Source organism: Camelina sativa, chromosome 7 (assembly GCF_000633955.1).
Source record: "Camelina sativa cultivar DH55 chromosome 7, Cs, whole genome shotgun sequence".
NCBI lineage: Eukaryota > Viridiplantae > Streptophyta > Magnoliopsida > Brassicales > Brassicaceae > Camelina > Camelina sativa.
The window spans coordinates 32,444,416-32,460,001 of NC_025691.1; the positions used below are offsets into that span (position 1 = coordinate 32,444,416).

The 15,586-nt window shown below is 34.7% G+C and overlaps 4 protein-coding genes across 9 annotated transcripts in view; all 4 read left to right on the forward strand.

Moving 5' to 3' along the window:
* The window catches only part of LOC104703860 (flavin-containing monooxygenase FMO GS-OX2), a 3,437-nt gene extending 1,932 nt beyond the window's left edge, over positions 1-1,505 (forward strand). The window contains exons 3-7 of the mRNA XM_010419945.2: positions 262-417; positions 519-601; positions 703-838; positions 927-1,100; positions 1,189-1,505. Of these exons, the coding sequence (XP_010418247.1) occupies positions 262-417; positions 519-601; positions 703-838; positions 927-1,100; positions 1,189-1,410 (771 nt within the window). The 3' untranslated portion in view covers positions 1,411-1,505. The remainder of the gene's footprint in view (positions 1-261; positions 418-518; positions 602-702; positions 839-926; positions 1,101-1,188) is intronic.
* LOC104703861 (flavin-containing monooxygenase FMO GS-OX3-like) lies at positions 3,176-4,941 on the forward strand. The gene is made up of 3 exons (XM_019227208.1): positions 3,176-3,842; positions 4,038-4,211; positions 4,497-4,941. Exons 1-3 carry the CDS (start codon positions 3,285-3,287, stop codon positions 4,716-4,718), a joined length of 954 nt encoding a protein of 317 aa, XP_019082753.1. The 5' UTR covers positions 3,176-3,284; the 3' UTR covers positions 4,719-4,941.
* On the forward strand, positions 7,643-9,928 carry LOC104703862 (flavin-containing monooxygenase FMO GS-OX-like 7). 2 transcript variants are annotated; one of them, XM_010419947.2, is made up of 7 exons: positions 7,643-8,337; positions 8,432-8,502; positions 8,585-8,737; positions 8,860-8,942; positions 9,050-9,185; positions 9,284-9,463; positions 9,556-9,928. In XM_010419947.2, the coding sequence occupies exons 1-7, from the start codon at positions 7,785-7,787 to the stop codon at positions 9,757-9,759; spliced, it is 1,380 nt and encodes a 459-aa protein (XP_010418249.1). In that variant the 5' UTR covers positions 7,643-7,784; the 3' UTR covers positions 9,760-9,928. The 2 variants fall into 2 exon arrangements, with proteins under 2 accessions (XP_010418249.1, XP_010418250.1); XM_010419948.2 differs by having other exon boundaries at positions 9,562-9,928.
* Positions 10,966-15,586, forward strand: part of LOC104703871 (glutathione S-transferase T3-like) — a 13,858-nt gene continuing 9,237 nt past the window's right edge. Inside the window, exon 1 of one of the 5 annotated variants that reach the window (XM_019228112.1) lies at positions 10,966-12,048. In XM_019228112.1, the coding sequence (XP_019083657.1) occupies positions 11,285-12,048 (764 nt within the window). In that variant the 5' untranslated portion in view covers positions 10,966-11,284. Of the gene's footprint in view, positions 12,049-13,582; positions 15,372-15,586 lie in introns of those variants that run through there. The other 4 variants (XM_010419960.2, XM_019228114.1, XR_754249.2 and 1 more) reach the window with 4 other exon arrangements.

The following is a 15,586-nucleotide window of genomic DNA, read 5'->3' on the forward strand; positions in this document are numbered from 1 at the left end:
GGGGGGGGGGTTTAAAATTATTTTTAGGATATACAAAGGTTTGAGTTTATTTGTTAGACTCTTTTTGTTAATTTTAAAATCATTAAACTATTTTATTAATTTAGTATATAATATAATATTTTTTGGTCAATATTATTATTAGGTTTCATTTGAAGAAATTACCTCCTTTTCAATTTCTTATGATTTATGTTCCAAAAATACGTTTTCAAAAATAGTACTAAAATTTGACAAAATAATATTTTTGTGTTGATACTTTGACAGGTGGTGGTGGTGATCGGAAATTTTGCGAGCGGTGCTGATATTAGTAGGGACATATGTAAGGTCGCAAAAGAAGTTCACATTGCGTCTAGAGCGAGTGAACGTGATACATACGAAAAGCCTCCGGGGCCTCGCAACAATCTATGGGTTCATTCTGAGGTAAAACAGACTATTTTGTAACCATGGTATTGATATATATTCATGAAATTTCATCTTAAAGACAATTCGCGAATGAACATATTTAATTTGACATATTGTAGATAGATACCGCCAGTGAGGATGGGTCAATTGTTTTCAAAAACGGGAAAGTGGTATATGCTGATAGCATTGTGTATTGCACCGGGTGGGTTTCGTTGATTTTGATATTTGTTTGCTCATAGATAGCAAGCTTTCTATATGAAATGTGCAATTTATCTATCCACATGTTTTGGTCTATATGTGTAGGTATAAATATTACTTTCCATTTCTTGACACCAACGGCTATATGAGCATTGATGAAAACCGCGTTGAACATCTATACAAGCATGTGTTTCCACCCGCGCTTGCCCCCAGTCTTTCTTTCGTGGGGCTACCAGCAATGGTTAGTCTCTCAAGCACAATTGATACATATTGGGGTTTCGAGTTCACGTATCACCTATGTTCTGATCTTTTTCATTTATTTTTACCAGGGAATACAATTTGTTATGTTTGAAATCCAAAGCAAATGGGTGGCATCAGTCTTGTCAGGAAGGTTTACACTACCTTCACAAGATAAGATGATGGAAGATATTATTACAAGTTATGCGACGCTTGATGCGTTAGGTGTTCCCAAGAGATATACGCATAAATTGGGTAAAATTCAGGTGAGTCCGTTATATTCGAAACAATAATCAATTTAAGAATAACATAATATCAATGGCTTTTTATGAAAATATTAATTTCCTTTTACAGTGTGAGTACCTTAATTGGATCGCGGAAGAATGTGATTGTCCACTCGTTGAACATTGGAGAAATCAAGAAATCGTCCGTGGATACCAGAGACTTGTCTCCCACCCTGAAACTTATCGTGATGAATGGGACGACGATGATCTTAAGGAAGAAGCTTACAAAGATTTTGCTACGAAGAAGTTGATTAGTTTTCATCCTTCCTATTTCCTCGAATCAAGTATATGACTTTTATTTTTGGGGGATGGGGAGGAGTTTGATTTTAAGAAGCATAAGGATGTAACGATGGCTTCTCTTCTTAATTATTTATGGTTAATTGCTTAGTTATATTGCAAACTAAAGGCATGATGCCCTGAATGTTAATTTTTTTAACCGGAACACGTAAACAACCCAACTTTTGAAGTAGTTTGATTCAAACTAGAGGATAACATACGGAGTAAATGAGATCAAGGCGAAACTGATGAACACGAGAAATGAGAGAAGAAGAGGCGAGCACACCACATCCTTTTGCTTCAATGTTTTAAACTTATTTTTACCAATAAACCAATTCCATAAGTTATACAATTCTTGTAAAACCTTAAACAATTTAATATTTAATGCCTATTTACTTAGTAAAAAATATAATAATGATGAATATAATGTCTCTCATAATTTATGTTTGCTAATATTCTCTATGTTGCCATAATTCAGTTTATTTTAACACATAAAATTTGAAAACTTTTTCGTATAATACTAAACTTTATGGCAAAAAAAAAAACAAATAATACAATCAGAAAAGTCTCTTTCTGTATACTATCTTTATACAAGTTCATGCACATGAATTTCGAGGATCGCTATATATGAGTGTAATATTATAGAACCAATTTATTGATGGATCGTTATCGTTAATCTATTGTCAGGTAGTTGGCTCACGTTTATTTGTGTCAACCACACATTGATTGTGTGTTGATTGAGTAGGGTTGCAAAACATGTGATTGTGAGTTCCAGGACTAAAATAAATCGACTTGCTGATTCATTATTACACCCCATAAAACAGATGCCGCATCGTATTGTATCTGTGTAGTTGAAAAAAGATCGGTTGAATTTAATTTAATTACATCGCTTCATGAATGCCCGAAGCAATATTCTATAATTTGTTAATGTAATCAATAAATGCAATCAATAATAAAAATTAAGCAGAACATCAACTAATGAAAATCGTAGAGAATACATAGCGGTGACTACGTACTAGCCTAAACCCAATGATCGAGATCTCTGTTTTTTTAGATAACAAGATAACAACTATGACTCATTAAGATATTAGATATAGTGTTCTCCAAAGTTTAAAAGAGGGATAAGGAACTTAGCACACATTTGAAAACAAACATATAAGATTAAGGTAAAGAAATACAAAAACTCTCAATTGTGAAACGATAGCAAGCTGGTGACCTTATGTTTAATTTTGTTGTTCTTTAAGAATTCTTAAAGGATTTTCTTTGTTTTTTTTTTAAAATAGTGTTTTAACATTTATTAATTTCAAGGATTTTCAAAGAAAATAATAATTGTAGACAATTACGTGTTGTCACATCTCCACCAAAATTCCTACCTTCCAAAACACGTGTTTCTTTCTTTCCAATCTTTTTCACTAGTTTGTTTGTAAATGAACATGATGCCCATTCGATATAATGGAATGATCGGACTAGATTAGCGAATTGAAGGAATGTGTGTTCGGTATCTGATACTATGTTTAGTTTTGTAGAATTTTTAACTCAAAAATAAATTATTAACTGATAAAATTTTATTGGGTAAACTAATTTTTGTTAACTATAATATAATATCTTGTAATCTTAATCTTGAATAATATATTCTATGTTCTATAATAGTATTTAATTAGGTAAATTTTTTTAGTTAAGTACTATAAATTAATTTCTATAGTTTCTAAAACTATATGCTTCTAGTCCACCGATCTTGTCGAAGGCAGAACGAGTAATAAAGTTCCATGGCTAAGGTAACATATGGCCCTTAGACTATGGTCTTTATATGTGGCCTGAAACTGATGTTTCTTAGTTCACAATTCACATTAACCCAAACAAACCCCTAACATTATTGAAAATCTAACAAATATGGCACCAGGTCAAACCCCAATCAGTTCTAAACACGTGGCGGTGATCGGAGCCGGAGCAGCCGGTCTCATAACGTCTAGGGAGCTCCGTCGTGAAGGTCATAGTGTATTCGTGTTTGAACGAGAGAAACAAGTGGGTGGTCTTTGGGTTTACACACCAAAATCCGAATCCGACCCGCTTAGCCTCGACCCGACCAGATCTAAAGTGCACTCGAGCATCTACGATTCTCTCCGTACCAATGTCCCGAGAGAGAGTATGGGTGTCAGGGACTTCCCGTTTTTGCCACGTTTCGATGAAGAGTCAAGAGACCCGAGACGGTATCCAAATCACAGGGAAGTTCTTGCGTATGTTCAAGAATATGCTAGAGAGTTCAAAATTGAAGAGATGATCAGGTTCGAGACCGAAGTGGTTCGGGTCGAACCGGTTATCGAGAAATGGAGGGTCCAGTCAAAAAACCCCGGCGGTGACTTCGATGATGAGATCTTTGACGCAGTCGTGGTTTGCACTGGTCACTATACAGAACCAAACGTTCCTCATATTCCTGGTAAAGAGATCAGTGTCTACAGCATATAGTAAATTTATACAAACATCAAACTTGCATGGACCCTGTGCTCTAGCACCTCTGGCACATGCCTAGAGCCGGGGCTGAGTGTCTATATACTTTAATTCCAGCAATGGTTAGTCTCAATCGGAACTCGAGTTTGGGCCTCACTTAGTTTTGATCTTTGATTTTTTTAATTTTTTTTAATTCAGGGCATAGTATTTGTTATGTTTGAAATCCAAAGCAAATGGGTGGCAGCAGTTTTGTCAGGACGGGTTACACTTCCTCCACCGGACAAGATGATGGAAGACATTAATGAATGGTATGCGTCGCTTGATGTGTTAGGTATTCCCAAAAGACATACACATACAATAGGCAGAATTCAGGTAAGTTCGTTTATTTTGAATATTGTTTCAAACATTAATTTTTGAATTTGTGAAAAAAAATTTAAAAAATTCACATGTTTTAACTATAAATCTCTTTTTAGATTATTGTAAAAAACAAAATTTGTGTGCTCTTGAACTTCGGATTTACAATTACTCAAAGATATTTAGTTACTGTAATTGCTAAAATTTTGGATTACCCTTTTTCTTATATCAAAGATATACTAAAAAGAACATTATGCATTTATGCTATAACCTTTTTTAATGATAAGTTAATCTCTATCACAGAGTGAGTACCTCAATTGGGTCGCAAAAGAATGTGGTTGTGAACTCGTCGAACGTTGGAGAGCTCAAGAAGTTGACGGCGGATACGTGAGACTTGTCGTCCACCCAGAAACTTACCGTGATGAATGGGACGACGATGAACTCATAGAAGAAGCGTACCATGATTTCTCTAGGAAGAAGTTGATTAGTTTTGATTCTTCTTATTACCTCGAAAACGTAAGATGATTTGAGTCAATAGTGCCTACTTAATTGTTTTTTTTTTGGTGGGTGGGTTTTATTTCAATAGATTGCCAAATTATTGTAACCTTTACGCGGGAGGGTTTGTAATGCCCCTTACTGTTTTAATTTATTTTTGCGGTTGTGTTTAGGTATTTTAATCATTTAGTTTTAATACATTTGCATGATTTTGTATTTTAATAATGTTGTTGATTGATGTCTTTACTCTTTACTGTTAATCTTATTTCTCTCTTCCGGGTTTTTTACGTTAATTGTTCTATTTTCTGTGCTTTTTTAATAATGTTTTTAATTGATCTCATTTTCCTGCCAAAACCGTAAAATTATGTTTTTCATCAAAACCGCAAAATTACATTTGCTCGCCATAATTGAAAAATTACGTTTTTCCACCAAAATCGCAAAAATTACGTTTTTCGTCAAAACCACAAAATTACGGTTTCCCGTCAAAACCACAAATTTTCATTTTTCCGCCAAAACCGCAAAATCTTGTTTTCCCACCAAAACCGCAAAATTTCATTTTTCCGTCTAAACCGCAAATTTCATTTTCCCGCCAAAACCACAAAATCTTGTTTTCCTATCAAAACCCCACAATTACGTTTTTCGCCAAAAAACACAACAACACAAAAATACGTTTTTCCGTCAAAACTGCAAAATCACATTTTCTGCCAAAAACATAAAATCACGGTTTTGCCGCCAAAAACACAAAATTTTGGTTTTCGGCTAAAAACGTAAAATCTCGGTTTTCTGCCAAAAACAAAAAATCTCAATTTTCCGCTAAAAACGTAAAATCTCTGTTTTCCGTCAAAACAAGGGAACTTCATTTTTAAATATTTATTTAAATTTAATATGAAAATAAGCTAAAAACATGAATACATTATAACCACTAAATCTTCAACATAAAATAAAGGAGTTTTTGGTCATTTTATATATATATATATATATATATTGTATTCAGATGCACATAAATCAAATTACAAAACAAACATAATTTTATCCAGATACAATTTCTGGATGCATAAACCAATAACACAAACGAACATCATTTAGATGTTCAAATATTGCGTCTTGATATTGTATCCAGATATTGCATCTAATGCACCAAACAAACAGGGCCTTAGCCAAGAAATACCGAAAAATTGAACTGTTTCCTCCATTTATCAATCAGTATGAGCTGGAAGAGATTATATAATGAATCAATTGCAGACTTTGCAGTATATGGTGCAGCAGGTCCGGCTCAATTATTTTTTGGACCCTGAAAAAAAAAAATTTAGACCCTAAAATCAAAAGGATGTAATTAGTTTTCATGAAGACTAAGACCATATGTTTAAGGACCAAGACCATACGTTTAATTGTAAAAGTATCTAATTACTTTTGGGGAAGTTTTTATATCGAGTCCCTGGTTCATCTTGCAAATGTTTGTTGTTTTGGTTATGTTATCAAAGAGTACTATTTCCAAATGTATGTATGAATTTGTAACCTTACGAAAATTTTCTAAAGTTTATATGCAAGTGTTTGCTGTCAATTATATTTAAATTGTTAAAAGATTTTCTTTCGATAAAAGAAATTATGTTTATGTTTCATTTAGTGTAATTTTTTCATGAAGATTTAGATCTTTTTTTGATCATTAGAAGTTTAGAGTCATGATCATATTTGGATATTAGATTTCGCACATATTAGATGATTAGATCAACTGATAGCATTTCACTTCTCGGCAATAAATAAGGAGATCTAATATAAGTGTGAAATCAATGGGCATGCTAGTATTATAGATACTAATGGTTGGTTAAATGTAACAAAAGAACATAGTTCAGGGGTGAGTTTGTTAAAGGGGGTTCATCTCATGTCCTTGGCCTTTGGATTCTTTTATTGGAACTTTGGATGCATATGAGTTTTTCAAATGACTATATATTTTTTTTTTTTGTTAACTCAGAGTAAATCCTCAGGCTTATGGAGGGTCCGAGACTAATCTATGAGGGAAGTGCAGCCCACAGATAGACCCTCTCTCCGGATATTCAAATGGACCGTTAGATAGACCCATATTCATGTAAAGGTGTTCAGAAAAATGTGAATTAGTTTCGCGCAGCAGGAGAATCGAACCTGAAACGTTGTAGTATCCCAATCCCGCTCTCTACCACTCAACCACAAGCTCCCGGACCAAATGACTATTTCTTCTCGTGGCAGAAGAATTTGTCCGTTCCTTCATGGTTCTACATAAATTATAGATACATCAAAATTTGGAAAATTGACTATTGAAGTTTTCAACTATGAATTATTTAAATTTGATTTCACTTGGACTGATATAGTTCAAAATTTTATATTTTTATTTATCTTTTACTTCAACATATGGATGAATTTTTGGGTCGCTCTTATATCAAATCTAGCTGCATACTGCTCATCATGATCTCGACATTTATGAAGCAAACGTATTGTGATTGGTCCAAACTGGCGATCGATAGTGAAGAATGAAGGTAAATACTTAAAATTTCACGAGAATAAACACCGGAAAACAAAGAGCAAAATAACGTACGTAACTTGATGAGGAGTTTGTCTGTATAATATCTTAAATAAATAACGTGTCGCATTTGAATAGAATATTACATCGAATCATTATGCAATTTGAGCCGTTCGATTTAGTGATACAAGTGTTGAACTGTTGAAGCATGGACCGAGATATCAAGATGGAGTTGCTAACTTCAGTAAAGATTCCCTATTTTTCATAATTGGCAACTGCGGCTCATATCATTCATCATCACTCTACTCAGACATCATGTCACATTCATTGTTTACTTTTGTCGTCTCATGAAACAAAACGTTCAACAAAACCATTAAAAATAATTAGTTAACGTTCATAAATAAAATATCTTTTAGTTATTTGAATTAATATCATATATTCAAGGTTACAAAAAATAGTTAACACTCACATTCAAAGGTTATTTAACATGGCGACTACTACTATAGTACTATGTGATCCATATAAACCACACTAGCTAAAGGTCACATTGAACACATATATTCATAAGTATCACAAAAAAATTCCATTACACGTTTTAACTAATTATGGCACCAGCAGTAAATACTCCCACAACATCCCGCCATGTGGCGGTAATTGGTGCCGGAGCAGCCGGACTCGTGGCGGCTCGAGAGCTCCGCCGCAAGGGCCACTCCGTCGTCGTTTTCGAGCGTGGGAACCAAATCGGAGGCGTATGGGCTTACATGCCTAACGTCGAAACCGACCCGCTAAGCATCGATCCGACCCGACCCATAATCCACTGGAGCCTTTACAGTTCTCTCCGAACCATCATCCCACGAGAATGCATGGGTTTCACCGACTTCCCGTTTTCAACCCGACCCGAAAACATGTCTAGAGATCCGAGAAGGCATCCGGGTCACAGCGAGGTTCTTGCGTACTTGAAAGACTTTGCTAGGGAGTTCAAAATCGAAGAGATGATTCGGTTCGAGACAGAGGTTGTGAGGGCTGGGCCGGTGGCGGAGAATCAAAAGAAGTGGAGAGTCGAGTCTAAAAGCTCCGGTGGTATTTCCGACGAGATTTATGACGCCGTCGTCGTTTGTAACGGTCACTATACAGAGCCCCGTCATGCTCTAATACCTGGTAATTTTTTTCATCGGTCTTGTTTTTTTTTTAATTTGTCCTAATAAAACTCAAAAGACACCTTCTTACATTATTTTTGTAATAACTTTTTTAGGCATAGAATCATGGCCTGGAAAGCAAATTCACAGCCACAATTATCGAGTTCGAGATCAATTTAAAGATCAGGTAAACACATATATGATTTCTTTGATTCTTTATTGATGAGCTTGATTGCGTTTCTATAATGAATTAAGTTTGATTTTATTAGGTGGTGGTGGTGATCGGAAGTTCAGTGAGCGGAGTTGATATAAGCCGAGACATAGCAAATGTTACAAAAGAAGTCCATCTATCTTCAAGATCGACTAAACCGGAAACATACGAAAATGTTCCCGGATACGACAATTTATGGCTTCACTCTACTGTAAGAATATATCATTTTCACCAAAAAAGAAAAGAAAAGAAAAGAATATAATCATATTTATTTGATTAGCTTAAATCAAACTCAGAAGATTAACTCTAATTAGTTACATGCATGCATTTCAGATTGAAACTGTCCGACAAGATGGTTCGGTGGTATTTCATAATGGAAAGACGGTTTACGCTGATACTATCATGCATTGCACTGGGTGAATGTTCAATTCTGAATCGAACTTACTAAACATTGGAACAAAATATCATACATAGTGAATATTTGTATTTGGTACAACATTTTAATGAGACTTTATATGATTAGGTACAAATATCACTTCCCATTTCTCGACACTAAAGGCGAAGTGACCGTTGAGGATAACCGTGTTGGACCATTATACAAGCATGTATTCCCACCAGCTCTTTCTCCGGGACTTTCATTCGTCGGATTACCATGGCCGGTTAATGATTTTTACACAAGTGTGATTTTGGAATTTGAAGTAGAAGAATCTTTAGTCAATGGACTTATCGGTTAATGTTTTGTTTTGGATGTTTATAGGTCATTCCTTTTCCAATGTTTGAACTCCAAAGCAAGTGGGTAGCCATGGTTTTGGCTGGTCAGGTTTCACTCCCCACACAAGATGAGATGATGGAAGATACTAAGATGTTTTATGCGAAGCTCGAAGCCTCAAATATTCCCAAAAGATACACACATCTTATGGCAGAATTAGATTCCCAGGTTCGTATCCTATTTCTTCCCTTATAACACGTATGAAAAACATTATCTTTAAAAAAAAAAAAGTATATGTTAATTTGAATGTTTTGTTTTAGTTACAGTTTGTATACGATAACTGGCTTGCTGACCAGTGTGATTATCCTCGGATCGAAAAATGGAGAGAGCAAATGTTTTACATCGTGTTCAAGAGAATACAAGCCCAATCCAATACATATAAAGACGATTGGGATGATGATCACCTCATCACAGAAGCATATGAAGATTTCGTTAGATTCACATCTAATAATTTGATAGTATGATGAGGAACCATTTTGAGAAGGGAAAAAAATAAACAAAGGAGTTTGCTTTTTACACTCATCCGTTATGACTTGAGAGATTGTAACTTGTAAGGAAACATTAGGTTGAATCAAATCACCTATACATCATTTGTGATGATTTTAGTAGTCAAAGACCTAAGCATTATAATGATTTATATACAAATTAAGTCGAGTTCTTTTTTTTTTCTTTTGTTATTTGCATATTTCCTAAGCCCTTTAACAAAAAAAAAAAAGAAAAATTGCATATTTCCTTTATTATTATGCTTCACCAAAATATATAAATGGTGGTGATATACACTTTTATAAATCTAGGGCCTGGACAAAAACACCGTACCCGAAAACTCAAACCGAAACCGATCCAAAAATATAGACTCGAATTCGAACCCAGAACCGGTAGAATACCCTATTGGACTAAAAAGAAAACAAAATAAACCACAAAAGAAAAAAAAACTTATAGAACACAAAATTTAACCCAAAAACCACATTTTCCTTTTAGTTCTTCTCCTTGAAAATATAATTTTCTCTGCAACTCCTCTTCTCTCTCTCTTTTCGTTCATCATCTTCACAAAAATCTAAAATTAATTTTTATTTGTAAAGTAATTTATAATTATTTTTTGGTAGATAGAGAAAATATAAACATTAAATAAATGACATATGTGAAAAAACATAAAGTAAAAAATTAGTTTAGATTTTTATATACAAAATCAATTTTTTAGACACAAAAGTATATTTTAGAATATCAATCATCATTGGGAACATAGAAAGTATGATTTAGTTTAAGAAGCGAGGAAATGTGTTTTTTTAGCAAAATTTTAAAATATTTTCGTAATCAAGTTTTTTGTTTCTTTTGTTAATTGCATGTTTTATGCTTCACCAAAATAAATAAATGGTAGTGATCTACACTTTTAGAAGGATTCAAACCATGATTTTAGAGAATTTGATGGGATTTAAGAAATTTAGAATTTTGATAGATTTTAGAGAAATTGATATAATTTTCTATAAAATTCTTTCAAATCCTACCTAAAACCATAAGATTTAAATTTCTGTATTTTTAACTAACCAAATCCTCTCAAATCTACTAGAATTCTAAAAATTATTGATAACAAGTAGATTTAGATTTTAATAGACTTTTTAAAATTTATTATTGAATAAATTGAACGCAAATCACTTATCTTGAATACACTCCACAAAAATTAACCCAACAACCACGTTTTCCTTTTAGTTCCTCTCCTTGAAAATATCATTTTTCTCTGCAACTCCTCTTCTCTCTCTCTCCCTCTTTTCGTTCATCATCCTCCCAAAAACCTAAAATTGATTCTTCAAGAAGAAGAAGAAGATTGCGCTTCCAAGGACAGACCAAGCGATTCGCAGAAGCTTCCAATTTTCTGGAGCCGAATCAATGGTTGGAGGGCGATTCCGTATTTCTGGGTAACCCTTTCAATAATTCTCTCTTTCCTTTGTCCGTTTTAACACACAAGAATCCATATCGTCAATATCTTCAGTGTTAATGGACCGCTTTAATAATACCCACAACCTTGAACCCAATCCTTATGAGAGTGTTTCAGAAGTCCTTGTCTTTGGACACCCACAAAGTTCTGATCCCCCTAGTAACGGTGGTGAAGGTGAAAAAGACAACAACCGTAAATCAAGAAGGAAATGGACACCCACTGACGATATTGTCCTCATCGATGCGTGGCTAAAAACGAGCAAAGACCCAAAATATGTAGCCTTTTGGAAACGGGTTGCATCTTATTTCGCATCAAGTCCGAAACTTGCTGCTGGTCAGGAAAAGAGAGAGGCCATTCATTGTAAGCAGAGGTGGACGAAGATCAATAATGCAGTTTGCAAGTTTGTTGGATGCTACGAGGCTGCAACAGCTCAGTTGTCATCAAGTGGACAGAGTGAACAGAGTGAGAATGATGTTATCTCGCTTGCGTACCAAATTTACTTCGATGAACACAAGGCGAAGTTCACCTTGGAGCATGCTTGGAGAGAGCTTCGACATGATCCTAAATGGTGTGCTGATGCATCTGTTAAAAAAAAAAAGAGAAAATTTGAGGAGGGTTCTGCACAATCTTCAAGCTCCCACCCAGAACTAAGCCATGATGGAGAGGATGATGATGAAGCAATGCCTCCTCCTCCTCCTGCTGTTAAGGCTTCAAAGGCCTTACGTAGAAGGAATGTGACTGTGAACAATAATACCTCCACTGTGGAAGTGGAAGACAAGTCTTTGGTGGAGTTTCAGAGGAAAGAGAAGCTTAGTAAGCATAAATTGCTTGACACTCTCCTTTCAAAAACAGAGCCACTTAGTGAAATGGAAATGGCTTTAAAGAACAAGCTAATTAATGACATGTTGTTAAGCTAAATTAGTTTTAGAGTTTCTGTTTTATGAGTTTTTATGTGTACTTTGGAACGATCAAGAGATGTTTATTGTTGTTTTGTGTTGCAATCAGTTTCTGGTCTTTGGAAAGAATCAGTTGTATGAGTTATATGTTCTTTATCAATAGACTTTTAGAGTTTCTGTTCTTTGACACGATCAAGAGATGTTTATTGTTTGTCTCACATCAGATCTCGATGTGTTTTTGTCTCAGTCTCCCAGATGTTGATGTGTTTTTGGACTTCTAGAGGTCTGTTATATGTTTCTCCTTTCCCCAATTACGTTTTCAGATCTATTTCATCATCTATATACTCGTTTCTGAATGTAATTTCACTTCTTTGGAATGACATTTTTATGTTGTGAGTTCAATAGTTTTTATGGTTTACTTGGAGTCGTTGTTAATGATAAATTTCAGATCTTTGATTGGATGGAGAAGAGGAAGGTGACATTATCTGTCTCTCTGATCATGCAAATTCGTTTGGATCTAATTGCTTAGAAGCAGCTGAGAACTACTTAACAACTTAGATACTTCTGCAAAAGATTCATCAGTCGACTTATGGGGCTCTTATGAACTGTTACTGTGTGGAACTTTATCTTCAGGTTAGATGGTTCTGATGCATATTTCTCATTTTGCGGCAGGGGAATGATATGATGTGTGTTGCTAGTTGAATGGAATTAGCCACTCGTCAATTGTCTTAGTAAACCAGTTGCTCTGTAGAATCTGATTTTTCTGAATTGATATGATGAATTAGGGTTAAACTATATTGGGTTTGTTTTAGGATAAGGAAATAATCTACTTAGCTTTTTTTTTTTTTGTCTCCATTCACTATTATCAGTGTTCAAGAAAGCGCTAGGCGGTATCTGGGCGGTGACCCAACGCCTAGCGCCTAGAACGCTTAGTCGGGGCTTAAACGATTTTTAGGCGGTTTAGGCTTTTACAACATAAAACATTATATATATATATAATTATATTAAAATATATGTTATAAAAATAAAAAAATTATAAATTATAAACAACGGTGAGAAAAATACATTTATTTAAGTTATATTAACAACATATAAATGTTTATAATTACGTATATAGATATAAAATAGAATAATTTAGTTATATGTAATTTAAAAATCAAAAATAAACNTCTACACTTTTAGAAGGATTCAAACCATGATTTTAGAGAATTTGATGGGATTTAAGAAATTTAGAATTTTGATAGATTTTAGAGAAATTGATATAATTTTCTATAAAATTCTTTCAAATCCTACCTAAAACCATAAGATTTAAATTTCTGTATTTTTAACTAACCAAATCCTCTCAAATCTACTAGAATTCTAAAAATTATTGATAACAAGTAGATTTAGATTTTAATAGACTTTTTAAAATTTATTATTGAATAAATTGAACGCAAATCACTTATCTTGAATACACTCCACAAAAATTAACCCAACAACCACGTTTTCCTTTTAGTTCCTCTCCTTGAAAATATCATTTTTCTCTGCAACTCCTCTTCTCTCTCTCTCCCTCTTTTCGTTCATCATCCTCCCAAAAACCTAAAATTGATTCTTCAAGAAGAAGAAGAAGATTGCGCTTCCAAGGACAGACCAAGCGATTCGCAGAAGCTTCCAATTTTCTGGAGCCGAATCAATGGTTGGAGGGCGATTCCGTATTTCTGGGTAACCCTTTCAATAATTCTCTCTTTCCTTTGTCCGTTTTAACACACAAGAATCCATATCGTCAATATCTTCAGTGTTAATGGACCGCTTTAATAATACCCACAACCTTGAACCCAATCCTTATGAGAGTGTTTCAGAAGTCCTTGTCTTTGGACACCCACAAAGTTCTGATCCCCCTAGTAACGGTGGTGAAGGTGAAAAAGACAACAACCGTAAATCAAGAAGGAAATGGACACCCACTGACGATATTGTCCTCATCGATGCGTGGCTAAAAACGAGCAAAGACCCAAAATATGTAGCCTTTTGGAAACGGGTTGCATCTTATTTCGCATCAAGTCCGAAACTTGCTGCTGGTCAGGAAAAGAGAGAGGCCATTCATTGTAAGCAGAGGTGGACGAAGATCAATAATGCAGTTTGCAAGTTTGTTGGATGCTACGAGGCTGCAACAGCTCAGTTGTCATCAAGTGGACAGAGTGAACAGAGTGAGAATGATGTTATCTCGCTTGCGTACCAAATTTACTTCGATGAACACAAGGCGAAGTTCACCTTGGAGCATGCTTGGAGAGAGCTTCGACATGATCCTAAATGGTGTGCTGATGCATCTGTTAAAAAAAAAAAGAGAAAATTTGAGGAGGGTTCTGCACAATCTTCAAGCTCCCACCCAGAACTAAGCCATGATGGAGAGGATGATGATGAAGCAATGCCTCCTCCTCCTCCTGCTGTTAAGGCTTCAAAGGCCTTACGTAGAAGGAATGTGACTGTGAACAATAATACCTCCACTGTGGAAGTGGAAGACAAGTCTTTGGTGGAGTTTCAGAGGAAAGAGAAGCTTAGTAAGCATAAATTGCTTGACACTCTCCTTTCAAAAACAGAGCCACTTAGTGAAATGGAAATGGCTTTAAAGAACAAGCTAATTAATGACATGTTGTTAAGCTAAATTAGTTTTAGAGTTTCTGTTTTATGAGTTTTTATGTGTACTTTGGAACGATCAAGAGATGTTTATTGTTGTTTTGTGTTGCAATCAGTTTCTGGTCTTTGGAAAGAATCAGTTGTATGAGTTATATGTTCTTTATCAATAGACTTTTAGAGTTTCTGTTCTTTGACACGATCAAGAGATGTTTATTGTTTGTCTCACATCAGATCTCGATGTGTTTTTGTCTCAGTCTCCCAGATGTTGATGTGTTTTTGGACTTCTAGAGGTCTGTTATATGTTTCTCCTTTCCCCAATTACGTTTTCAGATCTATTTCATCATCTATATACTCGTTTCTGAATGTAATTTCACTTCTTTGGAATGACATTTTTATGTTGTGAGTTCAATAGTTTTTATGGTTTACTTGGAGTCGTTGTTAATGATAAATTTCAGATCTTTGATTGGATGGAGAAGAGGAAGGTGACATTATCTGTCTCTCTGATCATGCAAATTCGTTTGGATCTAATTGCTTAGAAGCAGCTGAGAACTACTTAACAACTTAGATACTTCTGCAAAAGATTCATCAGTCGACTTATGGGGCTCTTATGAACTGTTACTGTGTGGAACTTTATCTTCAGGTTAGATGGTTCTGATGCATATTTCTCATTTTGCGGCAGGGGAATGATATGATGTGTGTTGCTAGTTGAATGGAATTAGCCACTCGTCAATTGTCTTAGTAAACCAGTTGCTCTGTAGAATCTGATTTTTCTGAATTGATATGATGAATTAGGGTTAAACTATATTGGGTTTGTTTTAGGATAAGGAAATAATCTACTTAGCTTTTTTTTTTTTT